Raw genomic sequence first — 20,351 nt, 5'->3', positions numbered from 1 at the left:
TATTTACTTTTTAATTATCTAAATTATACTCTTAAATTTGAATCATAACTGTTCTCTTAAGATAAGACCAAAATATTAGGGTACCTTACTTATTCAACTTAAAAAAAATGAATTTATAGTCATTAGCCTACTCGTTAGTATTTTTAATGATTGTTCGTATTACTTAATTAATTAACGATGAGATTTGAAATAATTAAGCTTTCAACTAGACTAACCTTTCATATATATTAGATCTTTGAAACGGCAAACTCAGGTCTAAAATAAATGATGACAGCCATTGAGACTTAAACCTTGCAAAGAGTAGCTTCGTCTAACTTATGTTCATTCCTAATTTCAATAAGCGAGCCATATATGCAACGAAATCAATGAAAAATGGATGTTTTATGAGTTAAATAAAGTTTGTTCCACTACTTTATATGAGTTCTATTTTTAAAGTGTCGACGACAATGATAAACACCAATAAAATAGTGGATATTAGAAAGAGTGTTGTTAGCACAACTCTTATTTTATTGGCTAAAGTAGTCTTTAGCACTAAAGTGTCCTAAGTTTAATTCTAGAAGCTTAAATAAAGTAGTACATGAAACGATCAAATTTGGGCAATGATGATATAGCTTCTATTGCATTGCCTAGAGGCCATGCTGCATCTACAACTGCATCTTGATATTCAATTTGATTTGCCACGGTAATCTCTTGCAATGGGTCTAGGCCTGCGTCAACAAATACATGTTTTTTGTTAATTTAATATTAACTTAGGTTGCCTAAGAAGACTAGAGGTATGCTCATATTTTTGAGTATGTCATCTTTTTTTTTTTTTTGACAGTCTGAGTAAGTCATCTTAATTATGTTGAAATTGATTTCTAAAATACGTGTGGTTATTTATTTTAATGGATAAAACAGAATAACAAAGAGTAAAACAAAAGAGTTTATATTTGGGGAGAAGAAAAAGATATTTAAGTCAATAATATATTGCTAAGTAAGAAAACATATGTAAAAAATCTTCAAATAGTGCAAACTTACCAAATCCATCAACAAACAACGTATATTGGTAAATAAGATCCAAGCATGCATATGGAAGACTATCCTCAAAAATAAGTGGATATGTGGCTTTTGCATCCTTATATTTTGTTTTACAGACTTGCTCAGCTCCAGTTTTCAGATCCTCGATACGAATTTTGGAATTGGGCTTATTTGGATCAGCAATATTAACCTACACGTGTAGAAATAATATTAGTAGAAGTTCGATCAAGATCCAGTTCAAAAAATGCCTATTTTAATTTTTGTTTTATAATTTGAAAAATTGAACTTGAATCTAGACGGTCTATTATGATCAAATGGTCATCAAATGAGTGAATGTCATGAAATCCGACATGAATTTAAATTTTAAAAAGGATAGCAGATACATACCCCTGTAGGCACGTAATAAAATGATGATGTAACATAAAGAGTTTTCTGCCCACTTCCTCCTCCACCATTCCATATCCCACCAAAAGTACATTTCCCATATGGACATGGATCATTCACTTTAAGAGCCTTAAGAATTATCTCTTTGCATTCATCAATGTTGGGGCCAGAAGCAGTGGAAAATGCCTTATACTCCTCTCCTGAATATGTATATGTGCCTTTGAAGAATAAAAAATGGCTTATCATCAATTTAAGGACAAAAGTGCACAACCCTACAATTAATTTTATCAACAGTGTAAAGCAATGAAGTTGTGTGTGTTTACCATGATAGCCAGCTAAAATGCAAGGATTAGGAGCACCATTAGCGACTTTCAAAATTTCAGCACGAGATGCTTCTTTACCAAAGCGCAAATAACTGAAAGAAATAAACATTAGCAAGACATATATATAAAACATGTAATTTATATCCAAGAATATTAAGAATAAAACCTGTGAACATAGAGGTAATATTTCTTTCCTTTAAGTACAATCTTTTTTATGTATGGATCCTCTCCCTCAGGTACTTGTGGAGCTCTTTTTGCTTGCTCTCTTGAGACTGCATATACCATTTGGACTGATCCCCCTCCAAGATCAGCTACTGCCACTGTCTCTGAAAAATCTTTTCCCAAGTTTCCCAAAACATAGTTAATTGTCACCTACACAAATGTTGCAAGGTTAGGAAAGAACTTTTCAAATTGGTTCCGCTACTCTATCCAAAAAAAAAATTGGTTTCGCTGCAACAATTTTATCGTGTAGTTAAATTTGCTGTTTCAAAAAAAAAAAAATTATCGTGTAGCAGGGGTTTTCGCTGTGAGATTTGTACCGGTTTTTAGGTAAAAAACTATATGATCCATAGATAAAATTTATGCCGTTCAAGTTAGAAGACTTGTTTAAAAAAAAAATCTAAAACCGATTCAATTAAATGTGGTTTAATTTGAACCCCACTATAAAATTTTCTTTAGGCATCTCAATATGTGTTTGGTAGGGCGTATATTGGATGCAGACATGAGTTTATAGAAACTACTAAGTGGTAGCTTTCACGTTAGATGCAAAAAGATATACAAAAGTGCCATTCTAAACCTGAGTTGGAGTAGATAGACGTTGAACCAAACAACCTATAAATATATTGAATTGGCCCTATAGATCAAAGTAATGATTTCACAAATCCTCTTAACCACATCCACACATCAGTATGTCTCCTATAGCAAACAACTGCACTCAAAACAATTTTATAATTGAAGAAATGTATTTATCAATTAACAAAAATTTGAGACTATTTTAATCAATGCTTATAAATTTAAGGATTAATTTGTCTCTAATTTTTTTTTAAGAGACATAATAGATATATTTTAACAGAAGTCACCCCAAGCATAAGAAATGCTAAGAGGCCAAAACAACTCTTCAAGATAACTATTTCACCAAAATCCTGCTAAGCACATTCACATCAATACGTGTCCCCTTATTATTTTAATTTTAATAATAAAGATGTACTTGCTTCAAATATAAGCAAAAATGCTCCATGAAAAGTTGATGTATATATGCTAAATTTTTAACCTATTCAATTACCACTTTGATTTATATTTTGTTTTGGATAGAGTATTTACCAATTCTCAAAAACCAAAGGCTATTTTAATCAATACTTATAATAATTGTAAAGATTAATTTGTCTATTTACTCACAAATATATATATATATATATATATATATATATATATATATATATATATATATATATATATATATATATCAGAAAAATAGAATATAAACAAAACTTTACGTTTAGTGTATGTCATACCCACAAATAAGAACCTTCTTGAGTACCATCAATAATTCCTACTGCATCAGATTGTACGTTAAACGTGCTTCTCTTTTTGAGCAAACTCGACACCTAAGATGTGGAAATGAAAGCTTTAAACATTAATTTAAGACCAAAAAAGTGTTAAAACCTTAAACATGAGAAATGAAGTTCATATATATAAATTACCGCTTCCAATATCAATTCGGAAGAATTCCCATCCAAAAGCCTTAAACCTGCTGTTGCCTGCATTATCATATAAATTTCAAAAGACATGTTCTTGTTTTGAACTGAAATATACGAAAGTTGTCACCAAAAAAAGTTAAAATACGAAAGTTGTTTATACATATTTTATTATTAGAAGAAAACACTAAACAGAATTAATTACCAAAATAAAAAGTAAAAAGTCTTGATAAGTATAACTCAGTTGATAGAAACATCATATAATATATATTTAGAGGCTATAATTCTCGAACCCTGATTCTCTACTTATTCATCTTAAAAAGATGAATTTCTAATCACAAGGCTAATTGACACAAAAAAAAGAAGATAAATTTCTTCGTTATTAAATTTTCAATTGTGATAGAAATAAAGATAAGTTTCATATTTTTCTCTAAATAAATTTCTGCCTTGTAACAAAAAAAAAACATTAACAAATATTGTTTTCTACAACAAACATGACAAATAATTTTGGTTTTTTAGTATTAATTTACCAAAAAAACACAACCATAAGCTATGAAACTAGTGAGATAATTTACTAAATTTTAAGTTATAATCTAAATAAAAAAGTGATAGTCAACCATCAAAATTAAGACATTGCAAGAGAACCAACCCCAAGCTTAACGGGTGTTTTGGGCTGCAGATTCACAGGAACCACTCTTTCTGCTTGCTCTAAAAGTGGAATTAGAGACTCTGCTGCTTCCTTCGGATTATCTGCGTATGCACTCAAACCGGGCGTTGTCTACAACATGAACACAATGAAGATATTATAATTCATACATGCATTAACAAAAGTTTAAGTAACAATAATAATCTAAGAAGAAATAAATAAATAAATAAATAAATCTGTCCATAATTCTGCGTTAATTAATTCTTACGAAACTTGTAAAGCCAAGATGTAATATTTAATTAATAACCTTATTATAAAACTCAACATCATTGCCAATGTGAAGAAGATCTAAGTTCTGATCAAAATGGTAGACATGAACACGGCTACCGGTGCTACCAGCATCAAAGACGACAGCGTACGAGGTTAGAGTTTCTTGTTTTGGAAATATTTTACGATTGGTGAGTATATTGTTTCCATGATATTGCGAGGAAGAGATTGTAGGCATTAAGAAGAGTAGAAATGCGATGAGTTTAATTAGAAACTCCATGCTTGTTTAGTATGTGGCCAGTGGGAAGGGAAACTATTTTGAAACCGGTTATAACACAACTAGCATATATATAGTTAGTTAGATGAATTGAAGGAGCATTTCCAATTTGATTAAAATATTATGCTGCAATTCTGACCTTACCAATCATATGCTTATTTTTAGGTAAGAGATTGACATTGTTGAAAGTATTGTATCTCCCCTTTTTTATTATTGGGGGAGGTGAGGTATTGTACGCCTTTTTTTAGAAGGAGTACGCTTATTTGTTTGTCCACTTAAAAATTTATAATTTTTTTGAATAAACTAAATTAGTTTATCTAAATTGATGTTGGGGAGAATCAAGAAAAAAATCTATATATTTGACATTAAATTTTGAAAAAAAGTAATATAACATATTTTTAAATAAATTAACAAACTAATATGTCAATGACATTAGCTATTGTCTTGTTTGTACAAAAAGAAGGACAAAAGTTATGCACATATTCATATGATTCTTAATTTAAAATGTATTTTTAATGGTTATAATTTTTTTTGTTATTTAAGAAATTACGAGTATTTAAGTTAATAATCATAAAAAAGAATTAAAAATAATTATACAAAAAAATACACGAGGAAATGAACCTATTTTGAAAACTATTGTTTTCATAGGCGTGATTCACGTGACATGTTGCATATTTACAAAGCTCTTTGGATATTTATATATATATTTGTGGTATTTTATCAAAGTTGCATATTGACCATAGATTTCTACTTTCAGATAAAGTTGATAAGAAGTATTTTGTCCTTCCCTAAAAAAAAAAGAAGTATCTTGTCCTTTGTTAATTGGTTCACATGTCATATATGGGGACTTGATGTCTTTTGTTAATAGGCGGATTTAGACTAAGGCTCTGTTTGGTAAAAATAACGGATAGCTGATAAGTTAGCTGATAGTTTATAGCTGATGGCTGATGATTGATAGCTTATAGCTGATAGCTGATGACTGATGACTGATAGCTTATAAGCTAATTGAAGTGTTTGGTAAAACTAGCTGTTCAACTAGCTGATAAATGTAAAATGACATAAAGGGCATTCTTAATTTATAATAAAATCATATCAAATAATATTTAAGTATTTGTAATTTCGTAATCTAAATTTTCTTTAAAAAATACTTTAAAATAATGAAAGGTATAATTTCATTAAAATGTAACACAATTGATGGTATATTTTTTAAAGAACAATCAAAGAATAAAGAACATGTCCGTGAGCTTAAAAAAAAAAAATAAAGAACATAACACTAAGGTATATTTTCATAAAAAAAAAACTGAAGTTATATTGTTGCGTTGCGTCAATTTTTTTTAAGGCATATTGTATAAAAAAAATAACAACGAATGCCATAGAGTAAAAAAATAACACTAATAGTATATCGTTCCTTAAAAAAAAACTATTAGTATATTGTTCTGTAAAAAAAAATGGTATATTGTATACAGAGAATTACAAAGAAAGCTTTTTTTTGAGAGATAAATTACAAAGAAAGCTGGTTGGTGTATTTATTAACAAGGGCTAGTAATATTTTCTAAAAAAAAAAATAGACAGTGGTATTTATTATGGAGCTATATTATAATAAATTGTAGTGGGTAAAAATGGAATTTAGATGAAATAATAAGGGTAAAAGTGGAAGAAAAAGTGAAAAGCTATAAGGTATAAGCTCAAACGCTACATGGAATAGCTTCTGAAAAATAGGTTATAAGCTCTTGAAATAAGCTATAAGCTCATGGTGAAAAAGTGTTACCAAACAGAGCTTTTTTCGTCAAACGAGATTATAAGCTATAAGCTATAAACAAAACAACGAAAAAGGAAGCAGAAGCTGAGGCACTTAAAGAACCCATGTCAAAGATTATATCACAACTTCAGTCTTCTTTAGTTCAATCAAATACTTGTGGTTTTCTCTCTGATAACTGTGTACACTTAACAGTGCAAGCAGAACAACTTGACTTGCTTGATAAAGCATGCTTTGGTCGACCTGTGAGGATAGTTGACAAGGATATGTATTGGTTTCAATTAACCGTGGAGGAAGCATTCTACCTATGTTATTCCTTGAAATGCCTCAAGATTAATGGTGGTGCTGATACTAGTCCCTTAAGTGATGAAGAGTTGTGGCGTGACTTCAAGTCCAAGAAAGAAGCATTCCCTTATTTCTACAAGGCTTATTCTCACCTTCGAATGAAAAACTGGGTAGTGAGATCAGGGGCTCAGTATGGTGTAGACTTTATTGTTTATCGCCATCATCCGGCTCGGGTGCATTCTGAGTATGGTGTACTTGTTCTATCACATGACAATGATGGTGATCTAAATGGAAGATTGAGAGAATGGTCTGATGTTCAGTGCACAATTCGACTTCTTGGAAGTGTTGCAAAAACGTTATTAGTTTTGTACGTTAATAAAAATGGTCACAGTGATGAGTCTCCGTTATGTTTGACAAACTATACCATCGAAGAACGAACAATCTCCAGACGGAGTCCAGAACAATGCCGTGAAAGATCCATATAGACATTTCATGTTCTTAATATTATTATTGTTACTTGTTCCTTTTCTGCATAAACACAACAAAAAATATTGAACTCGCCCGTAATTAAATTTGAAGGTTAGTCTTAGATATTGTACCTAGTGTTCTTTTATTTTTGTTTGCTTTCAGTTTAAACCCTTTGATTAGTGGTTAGTGAAATCCCTTTTTATTTTGTTTAAATTTTTGCATGCATTGTTTGTGGCTTACATACTTCATGAGTTATTCACAGTGAAGCCTGATTGAAATGGTTTTTTCTGGGGGAATAACCAGATATGTGGCTTATGGCAGATCATGGTATTAATAGCCAATTTGCTTTGTCTGTAGGTGGCTAAATTATCCGTAGTTAATTTTCTCTCAAAAATAAAAAATAAAAAACATCCATGGTTAATTTACAATCAATATGTAACTAAATAATTCATAGCATTGCAACATAAAGGAAACAAACCTGCAAGGATTCTTGCTTCTTTCTCCTACTTGAAGTTACATACTCTCACACTGGGGGTTTTATACTGCCCCATTATCCTTTAAAAAACGAGTCTGTCACAACACTAAATACGTCTACCTCCCCAAATTACCAGCATAATGCCTTATCCACAAAGGGGTGAATAAACACGTTTCCGCATCAGTTTTGGTACTATGATTCGGGTGCTACGCACTATGTAATTCCAGATGCAGCAAATATGATAGACCCAATTTCTCTGTTGGGGTTTGAGCAAGTTCTTATAGACATGGACGAGATTTGTCTATCACATCAATTGGTTCTTTGTCATTTAAATCTCCTTTATAGCCACACATCACACTCAAAACACAAATATTTTGTTGGTTATAATTCAGTTTGCTTTGAATTTCACCCTACTGTGTTGTTCAAATTTAGGCTTCCTCCAAAGTCCTTCTATAAGGAATGTAGAGGATGATGTGCTCTACAAATTTCATAGTCTTTCAAATCTTTCAAGTATCAATGCTCAATATGCACCTTTTGTTCTCAATCTTACTAGTAGCTCAATGACTCAATTGTATTCTCAATTTCAAATTCCAATAGTTTTCATTCTGTTGTAAGTACATGTATTTTATGTAATTTTTTTCTGGTCAGAATAATGCACAACAAAAGCTCTTTAAACAACAAAATAACGGTTTTGAACCTTAAGGAGAAATTTGTGAGGGCATGGACGGATAAAGTCTTGCATCTAGGGTGTAGAACCACCAACATTGTTGAATCCGCTCATGGAGTTTTGAAAAAATATTTGAGGAGTAGCATGGGTTATTTGGCATCGTGTTGGGATGAAATTCACAAGATGTTGGCGGTGCAATTTGGTGAGATACAAGGTAGTTTCGGTAGGAACAAAACGGTCTTTGAGCACAAATACAAAAAGATCAAGATGATGAAAGAGCATTCGGATTTGGTGAGGAAGATTGTAGTTGTGTTCAAAAGACATCCTACGGGTTACCTTGTGCGTGTATTATTGCCATGAAGAGCAAGCAAAAATTGCCTCTTGTCTTGGATGATATATACCCTCATTGGAAAAGGTTGTGTGTACAAGGAGAGAAGATTGATGATGATTTTTCAGTGATGGAGGAGTGGAATGGCATTCAAGAACTTCTCAAGAAAAGCCCTTACAATATGAAGCTCCACATCAAAGAGATGATGCGTCAAATTGCATTTCCGGAAACCAAAATTTTGTCTCCGCCTTTGAAAAAGGTGGTAACTAAGGGAGCACCTAAAAGGAACAGGACTACACTCAAAGTGTCATCAACGGGTCGAATCCCCTCTAGGTGGGAGACCATTGATTCTCAAAATCCGGATAGTCAACCTTCACAACCAAAGATGTCACTTCCAAAGAGGAAAGATGCACGCCTTGACACTTACTCCCGCTCACAAGCTTCATCCTCTACTTCAAAACCGTTTTAGAATATCCCATACATTTCACAAATTCCAAATATCATGAGGCCTTTTGTTGAACAAATTGTGAATGTTAAAGGGGATGGTCATTGTGGATTCCGGGTGATAGCTAGGAACTTGGGATGGACGAGGAAGATCATGTATTGGTTCGTCAAGCACTTATTCAAGAGTTGAGAAATCATAAGAGTGACTACATGCCGATATATGACACGGAGGAGCGTTATAACATAATCTTGAATGGTTTATACCCTACTAAACGTACAATTGGTGTTGCGCCTCCAGATAAGTGGATGACCACTCCGGATATGGGTCACATTATTGTTTCTTGCTACAAAGGACCCGTTGTTCTATTGACTTTGCCCGAAACGACGGGTGGTGTATGTGAGACATATTTCCCAATCCGAAGTGCTCTTCCACTTAATCCACATTCCAACATCATGTGTCTTTGCTTAATTCCCGACCACTATCTTCATGTGATTTTGAAGGAAGGTTGTCCGTTACCACCGAGTTGTAAGGAGTGGATGAACAACAAGATTGGTGAGGCGGAGAATTGGCATTTTGCGTTTTTGGATAGACAAAACGCTTTCAATGAACTCATGTCTGAGGAGCCCAAGCCGCCAAAGAAACCAACAAATGAGCACAATCCAATTGTTTGTGATGATAATCCCATCCCGCAAAAAAAGGAACAAGAATTTGAATGGACGGAGGACATGAAAGAGGACGACAATTTAGGAATGTCACTAGACCTCTTAGATAGGTTATTATAGGTTAGGACAGTTATAGGTCGGTCGGTGTTCGTCCTATTTTTTGGTGGTATTACACCCCGACATATTTTTTGATGGCCGGTTATGTAATTTGTATATTTGTGGCCAATATGTAACTAATATTATATATATTAAATGAAATGAATTATTTTTTTGGTGGCCGGTTATGTCACACCAATTATTGCTTGCATTACTTACTTTGTCTCTAATTATTCAACTATTTATTTTATCTCATTTATCTCATATTTGTTTTTCATTATATTTTTGTGAAGTTTGTGAGGTGAAACATGTCTGAAGATGCACAAGATCCGGTTAAACTTGAAGTCCGTTATGTAGATGTGAAAAAGAGGGCTTGGTTCACTGTAAACCCCACCGACAAGTTGGACGAGTTGAAGGCAAAGCTTGACGACTTCTTTATCCATATTGGTTCAAATCATAGAACACGTGATGTGATAATAAATGTGCCAGGCCTGGACTTGGGGGAGGATAAGGAAGAGGACTTCTGAAAGACCGTGTATTATCCACAACTTATCTAAGATGATAGCGACGTTGATTTCATGTTTAGGGTAATGGTTGAGAATAATACTTTGTATCTTTTTGTCCGATCCGTTGAAGTGTAATCGTTATTTAAGTGTAATAGTGTAATGTTTGACCGTTTATGTGAGACTATGTAATTTTATAAATTTATGGACACATTTGTGTAATTTGGATCGTTTATGTGTCATTAAGTGTGTTTAAATGATTACGGGTCATTACCGGCGAATTTGTGTAATTTGGACCATTTGGATCGTTATGTGTGATTATGTGATTGTGAAAAAAAATGATGTTTTGGTGTAATTTTGATCGATTGTGTCGTATTATCCAATAATATTGTTAAACTGGCGTAATTAGGTTCAATTGCGAGCATATTAGGGTTTGGACCCAAACTGCATTCCATGCACATCAGTACAACATTTAATGCTGTTCTGATATATCAGTAGTGCGTGAGTTAACTCGCGCAAGTGTAATACATTGCGTGAGTTAACTCACGTAGTGTTTTATACTATACGTGACTATGCGTTAGTTAACTTACGCATAGTTTTACACTTGTGCATCTTAAGTCATGCAACGTTACTTAACTAACGCATAGTATTACACTTGCGTTAGTTAACATGCACAAGGGAAATTTTGGCATGGCTGCAGGATGCGAGCAAAACGTGCTGGGTGGAGAGCAAAATTCTAATTCAATTCACTCTCATTACTAATGGAACTATTCAAAACATCTAATTGTTTTTTATAACAAGATGGAAAATAAGCCTAGTAAACCAACAAGGAACACTGTTTCTTCAGGATGATTAAAGGATTATTACCGTTATTAAAAAGGGGTTCCTATTAGAAACTTATATTTATTTCTTATTTGTATCCAATATTCTGGTGTAAGGCCCATGGCCCATTCAGCAGGGTAACCCTAGCTATTTAAGCATACCGCTGTCACTGAAATCAATATGAAAATTCTGAAGCAGTTTTTATGTTATTTTCTTGTGCAATTTAGATATGTTCTTAGTTTTAGTGTAATCTATCATTGTTGCTTTCAATGAGAGTTTGACCACGGAAAAGGCTACCTATAGGCTGGATTAAGGTGTTCCACCGAATAATGATAGGTGAGTGAAGCCGCCAAAAAGGAAAGGGTACCATCGGATCAGTGCCGATAAAGTAAAAGCCGCCGTGGACGTCGGCTCTTAAAGGGCGTGACAATGTTAGGAGTCCCACATTGAGTAGATCAAAATGCTAGATGTGGTACTTAAACCATGAGATTCTCCCACCTATTGGACTAGTCTTTTGGGTTGGGCTCTCCTACACTCTTGCATTTGAGTTTGATTAAGGCAGCGTATGGGTAATTTGTTTGTGGGGGGTTAGTTGGTTTTGGTAGAATGGGGGGTGTAGCGATGAGGTGGAGGTATGCTGGGTAGAGACTGGTGGTATAGCTGTGGAGTTGGGCCGAGGGAAAGGTTGGGCCGATGGGGAGTAAGGTTTTGTATATTTGGGCTTAGCGTCTTTGATCTTAGCTTCAATAAGCTTGGCAAGACCAATGGCTTGAGCAATGGAGTGAGGTTTTTGAATAGCAATCTCGTTTCGAATTTCCGGTGTTAAGCCCGAAATAAAACAATTCAGAATTGCTTCTGGTGGTAGGCCGAGGACATGGTTTTTGAGCTTTTCGAACTGAGCTTGATAGTAGCAAACGATGCTAGTTTGGCGGAGTTTGAATAACTCAGCTTGGTGATTGGCGTAAGTGGAAGGACCGAAGCGAAGCTATAAGGCTTTGGTAAAAGTAATCAAGTCCATTAATTGGTTATTTTGATGCATCCATTTAAACCAGCTAAGAGCACCACCTTTCATATAAAATGAGGACATAGGTAAACGACTTTCAAGTAGAATTTGGTAAAAAGAGAAAAATTGCTCTTCCTGGAACAACCATTCTAACAGGTCTGATCCATCAAAACTGCCAATTCCAACTTTGGGGTACGAAAGTTTTGTGGTGGAGTGGTTTGTGAATGCTGAGTTAAGGGTGGAGGAGGAAAAGAGGGAAAATGTTGTGGTTGTGAGGGAGGAAGTGGAATAACGTTGTATGGATATGGAATAGAATCAGATCCAAAAAAATAGGGTGGTGGAAAAGGGGGAAGTGGGTGTTGGATATAGGTGGTAGTGCGAGGAGCTGTAGTGAAAATAGGGATAGGGGATGTATGTGGGGTGACGGGAAAAGGCTAGGAAGTTCGTTGGGGTGTGTTTGGAATAAAGTTAGGATGGAAAGGGGTGAAAATAGGAGTTCTGGGGTGAGAAGATACCAGAATAGTTTCATATCCAGGGGGAACGGTAGGTGTTGGTGAGTTGGTTGATAATGGTGGCGGCGGCGGCCGGGACTGAAGCTTTAGTTGGTTGATTAGGTATGTAAGGGAAGAACGGAGGGACTCATGACGGGATTCCTGGATCTGGTTCTGGTTATCGATCTTGGTATGTATGTTACCGAGTTGGTTGTCCATCTTTTGGTTTGTAGCTTGAAGGCATTCATCGAGATGCAGGTGAGTGGTGCAAATGGTTGTATCGATGTGTTCATGTGTGGATTGAATGGCCTCGTCGAGGTCTTTGGAAATTGGGTTGGAAGGTTTGGACTGAAGCTTTAGTTGGTTGATTAGGTCTGTAAGGGAAGAACGGAGGGACCCATGACGGGATTCTCGGATCTGGTTCTGGTTATCGATCTTGGTATGTCTGATACCCAGTTGGTTGTCCAGATTTTGGTTTGTGGTTTGTAGCTTGAAGGCATTCATCGAGATTTCATCGAGATGCAGGTGAGTGGTGCAAATGGTTGTATCGATGTGTTCATGTGTGGATTGAATGGCCTCGTCGGGGTCTTTGGAAGTAGGGATGGAAGGTTTGGGTGGCATGGAGGGCGATTGAGTAACAAGCAATGAAAGCACCAATGATTAGGACTTAAGCCCATGATGAGTGCCCAACCCAAAAGACTAGTCCAATAGATGGGAGAATCTCATTGTTTAAGTACCACATCAAGCATTTTGATCTATTCGATGTGGGACTCCTAACAGTTTTGTGATAAGGTTATTCACGTAAATGAGAAATCAAACTTTTAAAGACATCTTTTAATTAATTTGTAGCTCATCAGCTTTTTGCAAAAAATCAGTTAAAAATTATCTAATGAATTTATCACATTAGCTAATAAAAAATTTTAGTGACCAAAACAAACATACTTTTCATTTTCATTTTCTCATAATATAATTAACCATTTTTAAAAATAAACGAACTCAACATAAGAACATGGAGAGCCATATGCACAAGATCAATATAATATGGAAGAAATGAAAGACAAAATGCGCCAGTTTTATTTAATTTTTGATAAAGTTAGCTGTTACTGAAATATCTTGACATCTCTAAAAGCTTAAATAAAATACATTAATCGCTTAAACTTAGGTAACGCTGATATGGCTTCCACGGCAGTACCTAGAGGCCATGCAGCTTCCACAACAGAATTCTGATATTGAATTCCCTCACCTACTGTAATCTCTTTTCGTGGACCTAAGCCTGCAAACAAATACAAGACAATCATTATAATTGAAACATTTGACAACACTTTCTTAGACAAAATTATGATCCATGTAAAATTGCTTTTTTGGTTTCAAATAGCCTGGCGGCAACACTTAGACATACTAAGTGCAGATAGAGTAGTAGTAGTAGTAAGGGTATGAACTCGCGCCTTAATATATCGAATGTTTTGTATTTTTTACCATTTGAATGTCCTTATGTTACAAATCAATTTTTGAAAGTGTTTTTCGTATATTTCATAGTGCAAGAAACCTACAAAATCCATGAACGAGCAACACATGTTGGTATAAGAGATCCATGCATACATATGGACGTTTTGCATCCGTAAGTCGAGGATAAGTGGATTTGACATCCTCAAAGTTTAATGCACAAGCTCGCTTAGCTTCAATTTCGAAATCTACTGGATGAAGTATGGAATTAGGTTTATTTGGCTCAACCATACCAACCTAAAAAAATAAAATAAAAATTCATTAGAAATGCATAAAGAATAACATTAAAATAACAAGATAATCATTGCAATATGAAATAAAGCAAATAGTATTTTACATCTTCAGCCAGGTAAGCGAAAGCTGAAGTAACAAAAAGTTTTTTTTGTCCACTCCCTCCTCCACCATTCCATATTCCACCAAAAGTGCAACTCGGATAGGGACATGGATCATTTACTTTAAGAACCTTAAGAATTATTTCTTTGCAATCATCAAAGTTGGAGCCAGAAGAAGGGGAAAAAGCCTTATACTCCACTCCTGAATATGTAAAGGTCCCTTTGAAGAAGGAAAAAAAAAGTAGTTACTTTGTTATTGGCATGCTTGATGGTCATAAAAAATAAAATATGAATATATATGTGTGTGTAAATGTACTTGAAATTTGAAGCTTTTTAAACTAATCATCTCAACAAAACAAAAAAAATCTATTCAACTATAACATATGTATTTCTGCTTAATGTGAGAACATTAGTTTGAATGATAATTTCCCTATTTGCTTAAAAAAAAAATAAGAAAAAGAGAAATTTTAATTAATTAAATTAAAGTGATACTAATGACAATTTTGTTGTTGTTTCGGACAGAATTTGATCTATATACTTTGAGGTCACAATGTTAAATTCTTAGCACCAAACTAGTAACTCAAATATTTGTCACTATTTGTATTACAAATGTCTTCTTCCCAATAAAAAAAGTGTACTAAAAATGTCTAAATTCTTTCTTAACGAAAGATATAAGGTTGAAAAGAACATTGAACACGTACTTTCTTACACTTGTTCAACACATCATTTTATATCTATCTCTTTTTCAATCACATCACAAACTTATTACATCTCTTACACGACTCTCTTTTACCTCTTTCTGATCTCTCAAGGTGTAAACACCCATATATGGGTGTACACTAAACATTTTCCAACATTGAATTTCTAAATTATAAAATGTCAATAGTTTAAACTTGAACAAAAATAAAGAGTTAAAATGGAACGAGAGGGAATAAATATGTGTTGTGTTATGGAAAATAAGAGGCAGGAATTTCAAAGGAACATTGAGTGTGTAGTATGTAAAAAAATCGATAAGCTTTGTACAAGTTTAAATATTACCATTAAATCCAGGTAAAATGCAAGGGTTAGCAGATCCATTAGTTGCATTCAAAACCTGTGCTCGAGTTGCTTCTTTGCCAAAGCGCAAGTAACTACAAGAAAGAAATTAAGACCCTCAATATACATTAATTAGCCATTCATATATAATATATACATCAAGAATTACAAAAAAAAAAAAAAAAAAAAAAACTCTTTTATAAAAAAAGAAAAAAGAATTAGAAGAAAACCTATGAACATAGAGATCATATTGCTTTCCCTTGAGCACAAGCTTCTTAATATATGGATCCTCGCCATCAGCAACTGTAGGAGCATTTTTTGCTGTTTTCTTTGACACTGCATATGTCATTTGAACTGAACCACCTCCAAGGTCAATTACTCCCATTGTGTTTGTGAAGCTTTTTCCCAAATTCCCCAATACATAGTTAACTGTCACCTATAAAGATATACATACGCACACTTATAATGAATATTGGGGGAGGATAAAAAATATATAGTATCCACATATAATCAATATATTCTGCCAAAAAAAAAAATTAACATTATAATCAATGTATTCTGCCCAAAAAAAATTCCATAAAGAAATTTTAATTTTATAAATCATACGTACCCACATATAAGAACCTTCTTGGGTTCCATCAATAATAGAAACTGCATCACGTTGAACGTTGAGGGTACTTCTGTTGCTGAACATATTCCTTGTCTAAGGTAAGAAAACAAAAGCTTTAGGCATTTGAAAGCCAATTAAGGTATAGTTGCTAAATCTTGAACTAATTTTACATAGCAAATGCTGCTTAATTATGGTTACCGCTTGCAATATCTTTTCAGCAGCATCCCCATTCAAAAGCCTCAAACCTGCGGTTGCCTACATTATTATCATATAAATTTGGAAAGATGTTAATGTACTAAAGCTGTTTTTTTGTTTTTTTTTAAAGATGTACTAAAGCTGTTGTTTACATGTTTACCCAATTGAACATTTATGTGCTTTGCACTTAAATATGTTATCTTTTGTAAAAGGGACTTAAATATGTTATTAGTATAGTTTTTATCAAAAATAAATAAATGTTATTAGTATAGCTATGAGTTTACATTTTTAACAATAACTAGAGTTTGAATTCCAGAAGGTAACAGCATGTATAGACATCCTTTTTTTTTTTTTAAAAAAAAAAACATGTATAGACACCGTACAAATATCAGCCTTGCACGCAATTAACGTGGGAGAGAAATATTAAAAAAAAGAAAAAAAAAAAAAAAAAAAAGGAGTAGTCAAGTGGTATTTTTATATGGTGTTGTTGTTAAACTGTTCCTAACTTTCTCTCACCCTATGATCTTTTTTTACAAGTTCCACATATCGATCTTGACACATTTTCACACTAGCCCTTATTAATTTGGCGGGTATGCCGCGATCTCATTTATTCTTGAAGGTTATTTGACTATGGCGTGTGTTTGGGTTATTTGGAAGTAAAGGAACAATCGAGTTTTCAAAAATATGGCATCCGATCCTTATAACATTCTTGACAAAGTTAAGGTTAATTCCTTCTTGTGGTTGAAGGCTAATTTGGTTACATTCACTTTTTTTTTTTTTTGACGAAGGTTACATTCACTTTTGGCTATCATGATTGGTGGCGTCACCCTCTTTCATGTATGAGTGTTTTTGTTTAAATTAATTCTTCATTGCTTTTGCTTTGGTTGTGCTCCCTTATTAGGCACCGGTGACTTTGTAACATACTTTGGGTGATTCTCTTTTATGCAGGCCTTGTGCGAATTGAATCACTCTTGTTTTAGTAATATAATTCATTTCACCTTGTCAAAAAAAAATCTTTACAAAAGAGAGACACTTTATTTCTTACCAAAAGCTTAAGACGTTAAGAGTTCATTTGAATTGACTTAAGCTTATGCAAAACAACTTATGTCAAAAAAAGATTTTATGTATTATTCATAAGCTTTATCTAAAAAAATATTATTCATAAGCTTATCTAGTTAATTTATGAAAAAACAACTTACAAAGATATAATTTTTGTCACTGAAAACTTATAAATTAACATAAATCTAATCTTATTTATTTACAAAAGCTATTTTTCATTAGAGAAAAAAATAAGTCAATCCAAACTGACTTTACGTATATGAGTTACATATCTTATATATCTAATATTATATTTGTTCATTTTCAATGTAGAACTTAACTAGAGCTCAAAAATTATTTTTAATTTTTTCATTTTATATTTTATGTCTTCAATTTGAAATTTTGAAAGATAAATTAGTAACAATATTAATATGTATTTGTCCAACCGTTCTCATTGTAAATTTTGAAAAATAAAATTAGTATTTTTAAAGTTTTGAAAATTCTTAAATGTTCTAATATTCATTATTTTAAGAGTAAATTACATTCCCCTCCCCTCAAAGATGCTTGAATTACACTCCCCTCCCCTCTTATGTTAAAATATACACTCCCCTCCCTTGAAAAGTAAAACTTATATTCCCCTCCCATATAAGATGCTTGAATTACAACCCCATCCCTTAATAATTAAATATGCATTACACTTTAATCTATTTTGGCATAAATAAATATTTTTATGATATATATTAATTTTGAGCTACCATTTAAGAAAAATAAATTCATTTCTTTATAATTTAAATGTCAAAGATAATTAAATTTAAATATTTTTCTATTAATTTTATAATTTAGGGTATAAAATTAAATTTTAAATAACCATACTTTATTGTCTTTAGTAATTTTTCGCATATTTTAATTTTAATTTGGGTTGTTTTCTATTTTATAATAGGGTTTAAAACTATATTATAATGAAATTGTGAATCAAAAATAGCAAAAAATATGTATTCAAATTTTGAATATATTAAAATAGACCAGCAATACTTTTTTTTTTCTTTTTTCTGAAGTGTGTAAGATTATTATTTTTTTGCTAGACTATTAGAAATTAAAAAAAAAATTGAGGGAGTAAAGTGTAGATTTTAACATAAGAGGGGAGGGGGATGTAATTCAAGCTTCTCTTAGGGGAGGGGAGTGAAAGATTTTCTAATATGTTTTGAATAAGAGGGGAGGGGAGTGTATATTTTAATACAAGAGGGGAGAGGAGCGTAATTCAAGCATCTTTGAGGGGAGGGGAGTGTAATTTACTCTTATTTTAAAAAAAAAGTATCATATATCTCGCAACCTATATAGTGATGAAAATGAGCATATGATTGATACATTTGGATTGTGTTTGCAAACAACAAATATATTATTTATCATTAATTTTGATTTTTGATTTATTTAAAATATGAAACTTAAAGTTTGATCTTAATTGGATTGTCTAGATGTGACTCACTGCCAGTCACATAGACTTGACTTACCACAACTAAGATCTATGATAAGTGAGTGTCGTGGAGAAGAAAGATCCTACGCTAATAATCTATGATATTGCAATTGAGTTAAATAGAGATGATTCCAATGGAAATAATTCATTCCCGGAATTCATGCAAAAAAAAATCAAAATTAAGACACAAAGTAAACTAACAGGTGAGAAATAGTAAAATGGACCAGAGACTAGAAAACTCACCCCAAGCCTAAGGGGTGTTTTGGGATGCAGATCCTCAGGAACCACATCTTCTGCTTCCTCCAAAAGTGGAATGAGAGATTTTGCTGCTTGTTCAGGATTATCCCCATATGCACTCAAACCTGGTTTGATCTACATCACAACAATTAATTAATTAATGAAGACTTGTTAAAAAATGAAGTACTACTACTAAGAGATATGAATTAATTAATTAATGTAATTTTTTTTAAACAAAGGTGATGCCAATATTGAAAATCTAACCTTGTCAACAAACTCAATATCATTGCCAATGTGAAGTAGATCTAAGTTCTGATCAAAATGGTAAACATGGACACGAGTACCAGTGCTACCAGCATCAAATATGACAGCGTAAGAGGTTAAGGTTTCTTGTTTTTGGAAAATCTTTCGATTAGTGAGTAGGTTGTTTCCTAAATATTGGGAGGAAGTGATTGCAGGCATTAACAAGAGTAAAAAAGTGGCAATGAGTGTAATTAGGAACTCCATGTTCTTAATTTGTGTTGGTCCATGATTCACAATCCACTATGTATAACCGGAAAAAGTGAAGATGAAATAATAATTTAAGAAACGTGATTATCTCGTGTTTTCTTTCTCTAATTAAATTATGTTATAATTCGCTGGCTAAGATAGACTCATTATAATATGGACATATGGTTATGGGTGCTCTATTATATTACTATTATCTATTCTTGATCGAATCACTCTGACAAGGAATTAAGATATTACTTAAACAAGTTAAATCATTGAGGGATGCGTTAAAATTCTATTTTGCAATGCTAATTAATAAGTTAAATCATAGTTTACAGAAATAACTTACAAACATGTTTGATCAAATGAGATGTGTTTGGTAAACAGGTTTCTCTCAACAAATTATAGTTTTCTTGAGATGTTATTTTTGCAATATCGTTTGAGCTTATAATTTTATTATCAACAGTAAAATTTGGTGTTTAAGGGACTAGTCGGTTGATAACTTGATATGTCATTTACTCAATTGATAAGACTTTTTCATGTAAACCAATATTTGCGATAGTTTTCCCAAAAAATTATACCACGAGAAGATCACGATGTTAGTTCATTAATACCCCTCCTCCACCTCTTCAATCTTTGGCCATCCATGTTTTCTATTTAAGCCAAGATCTAACGGTTTTAATTGTTCGTGATATTTTCGAGACATTTTCTTTCGTTGTGAATAGCATAGCTCTTTGCGATATCTACTAAATGTATCACGGTATGTTATAGAATTTTTTGTACGAACAACGATAAGCACACTTTCAGTTTCTTTTTCTCATAATTAACATTT

The 20,351-nt window shown here is 32.9% G+C and overlaps 3 protein-coding genes and 1 pseudogene across 3 annotated transcripts; 2 read left to right on the top strand and 2 right to left on the bottom strand.

Annotated features, from left to right (window-relative positions):
- Positions 1-379: 379 nt before the first annotated feature.
- Positions 380-4,789, bottom strand: LOC146909303 (nucleoside-triphosphatase-like). The gene is made up of 9 exons (XM_085723788.1): positions 4,372-4,789; positions 4,068-4,196; positions 3,425-3,481; positions 3,236-3,328; positions 1,891-2,096; positions 1,725-1,816; positions 1,405-1,619; positions 1,018-1,207; positions 380-707 (listed from the first exon to the last, which is right to left on the bottom strand). The coding sequence occupies exons 1-9, from the start codon at positions 4,609-4,611 to the stop codon at positions 562-564; spliced, it is 1,368 nt and encodes a 455-aa protein (XP_085579914.1). The 5' UTR covers positions 4,612-4,789; the 3' UTR covers positions 380-561.
- Positions 4,790-5,765: 976 nt separating this feature from the next.
- Positions 5,766-7,330, top strand: LOC146909302 (tRNA-splicing endonuclease subunit Sen2-1 pseudogene; annotated as a pseudogene).
- Positions 7,331-9,169: 1,839 nt separating this feature from the next.
- LOC146909301 (uncharacterized) lies at positions 9,170-9,814 on the top strand. The gene has a single exon (XM_085729340.1). The coding sequence runs from the start codon at positions 9,170-9,172 to the stop codon at positions 9,812-9,814; it is 645 nt and encodes a 214-aa protein (XP_085585466.1).
- A 3,846-nt stretch (positions 9,815-13,660) lies between these two features.
- Positions 13,661-19,550, bottom strand: LOC146909300 (nucleoside-triphosphatase-like). Its single transcript, XM_085723787.1, has 9 exons — positions 19,295-19,550; positions 19,037-19,165; positions 16,288-16,344; positions 16,090-16,182; positions 15,710-15,915; positions 15,483-15,574; positions 14,450-14,664; positions 14,160-14,349; positions 13,661-13,882 (listed from the first exon to the last, which is right to left on the bottom strand). The coding sequence occupies exons 1-9, from the start codon at positions 19,535-19,537 to the stop codon at positions 13,740-13,742; spliced, it is 1,368 nt and encodes a 455-aa protein (XP_085579913.1). The 5' UTR covers positions 19,538-19,550; the 3' UTR covers positions 13,661-13,739.
- Positions 19,551-20,351: the final 801 nt, after the last annotated feature.

Source organism: Medicago sativa, chromosome 7 (genome assembly GCF_051527215.1).
Source record: "Medicago sativa cultivar Bolivia chromosome 7, Bolivia_mono, whole genome shotgun sequence".
NCBI classification, from domain to species: Eukaryota; Viridiplantae; Streptophyta; class Magnoliopsida; order Fabales; family Fabaceae; genus Medicago; species Medicago sativa.
The sequence above is the reverse complement of the archived record's forward strand: the minus strand, read 5'-3'. Positions and strand labels throughout refer to the sequence as shown.

Excerpts from the sequence above, each read along its gene's own strand:
- LOC146909303 (XM_085723788.1), bottom strand. The coding sequence starts at position 4,611 with ATGGAGTTTCTAATTAAACTCATCGCATTTCTACTCTTCTTAATGCCT. Across the intron at positions 4,197-4,371 it reads ATGTTGAGTTTTATAATAAG|ACAACGCCCGGTTTGAGTGC; the intron begins GTTATTAATTAA and ends TTCATGTTGTAG. Across the intron at positions 708-1,017 it reads GTTGTTTGTTGATGGATTTG|GCCTAGACCCATTGCAAGAG; the intron begins GTAAGTTTGCAC and ends TTGTTGACGCAG.
- LOC146909300 (XM_085723787.1), bottom strand. The coding sequence starts at position 19,537 with ATGGAGTTCCTAATTACACTCATTGCCACTTTTTTACTCTTGTTAATG. Across the intron at positions 15,916-16,089 it reads AAGAAGGTTCTTATATGTGG|GTGACAGTTAACTATGTATT; the intron begins GTACGTATGATT and ends ATATCTTTATAG. Across the intron at positions 15,575-15,709 it reads TATGATCTCTATGTTCATAG|TTACTTGCGCTTTGGCAAAG; the intron begins GTTTTCTTCTAA and ends TCTTTCTTGTAG.
- LOC146909301 (XM_085729340.1), top strand. The coding sequence starts at position 9,170 with ATGGACGAGGAAGATCATGTATTGGTTCGTCAAGCACTTATTCAAGAG.